This window comes from Pinus tabuliformis, chromosome 8, assembly GCF_031772625.1.
Source record: "Pinus tabuliformis cultivar Carrire ecotype Pingquan chromosome 8, CPIR1, whole genome shotgun sequence".
NCBI lineage: Eukaryota > Viridiplantae > Streptophyta > Pinopsida > Pinales > Pinaceae > Pinus > Pinus tabuliformis.
In genome coordinates this window covers 1,676,493,993-1,676,496,012 of record NC_142294.1, presented here as the reverse complement: position 1 = coordinate 1,676,496,012, position 2,020 = coordinate 1,676,493,993, and the positions used below count along the sequence as shown (strand labels likewise).

Below are 2,020 nucleotides of genomic sequence, written 5' to 3'. Positions count from 1 at the left end.
TTGCGTAAAGCATTGCCGTGTCAAAGAGTTGATTGGTCAAACTTACTTATATTATGAATTAAAAAATGATTTATTTTCGTATTACGAATAAATATCGATATAACGAACTCCGTTTCTGGTGGGTTTGAAATTAGGGTTTCATGTGGCTTTGAATAAACATAGACATCTACACATTATATAACTGTCACTTTTAGATTCGGAGGTACCATCGTTCACTTTCATATTTATTTCTTTATTTGCGATAAAGCTCTGGGTAAACTCGATCGATCAGGAAATTGGTGTGTTTGAAGCGCCCTAATGGAGGAGGTTATTCCGAAGGATGTCCTTCGACAGTGTTTTGTAAGAATGCCTTACACATCAATCGATAAGCTGAAGGCTGTGTGCAAAAGCTGGGAGGCTATACTCAGTAGCCCTACGTTCTATGCTGACAGGAAGAAATGTGGGACGAGCAAGCAGCTTATTTGCTTGATTCAGAAAGATAGAAATCACAGATATATGCATCCCCTCTTTGTAGTGACAGTATACGACCCTGTGGAGGGCACCTGGGAAAGGCTACCTCCCATTGATGATCCCCACAATACTAGAATACCAATATGGTGTCAGTGCGTGGCTGTGAATCGGAAGCTACTTCTCATTGGCGGAATGCACCCGTCCAGAGCAACTGCGATGAAGAGTGTTTACATTTATGACTTTGAATCTGCCAGATGGCGGCGCGGGGCAGACATGCCTACACCTCGATCATTCTTTGCGTGCTCTGTCTCTTCTTCCACTGGACTTGTCTACGTCGCTGGCGGTTTCGGCGAGCGTGACACCCCCCTTGCAGCTGTAGAAGCATATGACGTGGAGAAAGACAAGTGGGAAATTTTGCCCCCAATGATCGAATCGCACGGCCAGGGATGCAGCGGGGTTTTCATCGATGGTAAATTCATGGTGTTAGACGAAGGCCAAAGTGGAGAAGTTTTCGATCCGAGTGAGGGAAGGTGGAGAATGACGGCACATTGGGGGAACTTTAGGGGAGGATTAAGGAGAAGCTGTGTGGTTTCTTCTTCTTCTTCCGGGGAGGTGTACGTGTTCACTGAACAAGGGGTGGAGAAGTATGATGTTGAGAAGGACGTTTGGAGTGTGGTAGCTTCCTTTCCGAATCCCCGGGATATTCTCTTCATTACGTGCGCTACACAGTGGCGTGACCAGATTTTTGTCAGCGGTTTAGACGCCCTCCGAAAACACATCTCTTATCTGTTTAATCCGTCAACCAGGGAGTTCACGAAAGTTAACAGTGATGGTGGGAAGGTCTTTGCAGGCATTACCATATCTGCAGCGACCGTGGAGATTTGAATCTAATTTTTAGGTGCACGGAGCCCGGCTTAAGACTTTGATGTGAAATGCTGTGTCATCAATATTTTTTGATCATTTTGTGTGGTGTTCTAAGTCTATATTAGGCATAGACTAGTATAAGGAAATGTTATCTATGATGTTTTTGTTTTCTTCCTGAGTAGTTTTTGCTTTGTTAATTTGTGAACCAAGATATAGTCAGGTCTCATTACTTGATTTAGAATGTAGAATATATATTTATTAAGTTAATGGATGATTTTTGGAGGGAGTAAACATTGATTATGGAACTTAATCAAATTGTCTTTTCTAATGAAAAGTTGATATTTATCTCTAATATTATGAATTAACCATTTACTGATGAGAAAAAAAGGCTTGAATAATGTCTTTCTAAATTATGGATCCATTTGTATGGATGCATCAACTATTATTTTTTAATGATTTGTATGGATTAAATGAAGGCTTTCTTGGGAGATGCCAATTTCTTCAAGGGTTTGTCCTCTCTCATGAATCCATATTCATTGGGCAAATATTATCATAAAGAACGTCCTTTAGCCTATGAGAAATGATGTTGAAGATGATTTTATAGTGAATTACACAAGGATATGGGTTTGAACTGTTCAAAGGAGGAAATGTCCTTTTGAAGATGATGAGAAACACCCCAAATCTCATATCTTCTTATTTTAGCCAT

The 2,020-nt window shown here is 40.7% G+C and overlaps 1 protein-coding gene across 1 annotated transcript; it reads left to right on the top strand.

Annotated features, from left to right (window-relative positions):
- Positions 1-297: 297 nt before the first annotated feature.
- On the top strand, positions 298-1,335 carry LOC149242644 (F-box/kelch-repeat protein At2g44130-like). The gene has a single exon (XM_089370932.1). The coding sequence runs from the start codon at positions 298-300 to the stop codon at positions 1,333-1,335; it is 1,038 nt and encodes a 345-aa protein (XP_089227058.1).
- The last annotated feature ends 685 nt before the right edge of the window (positions 1,336-2,020 follow it).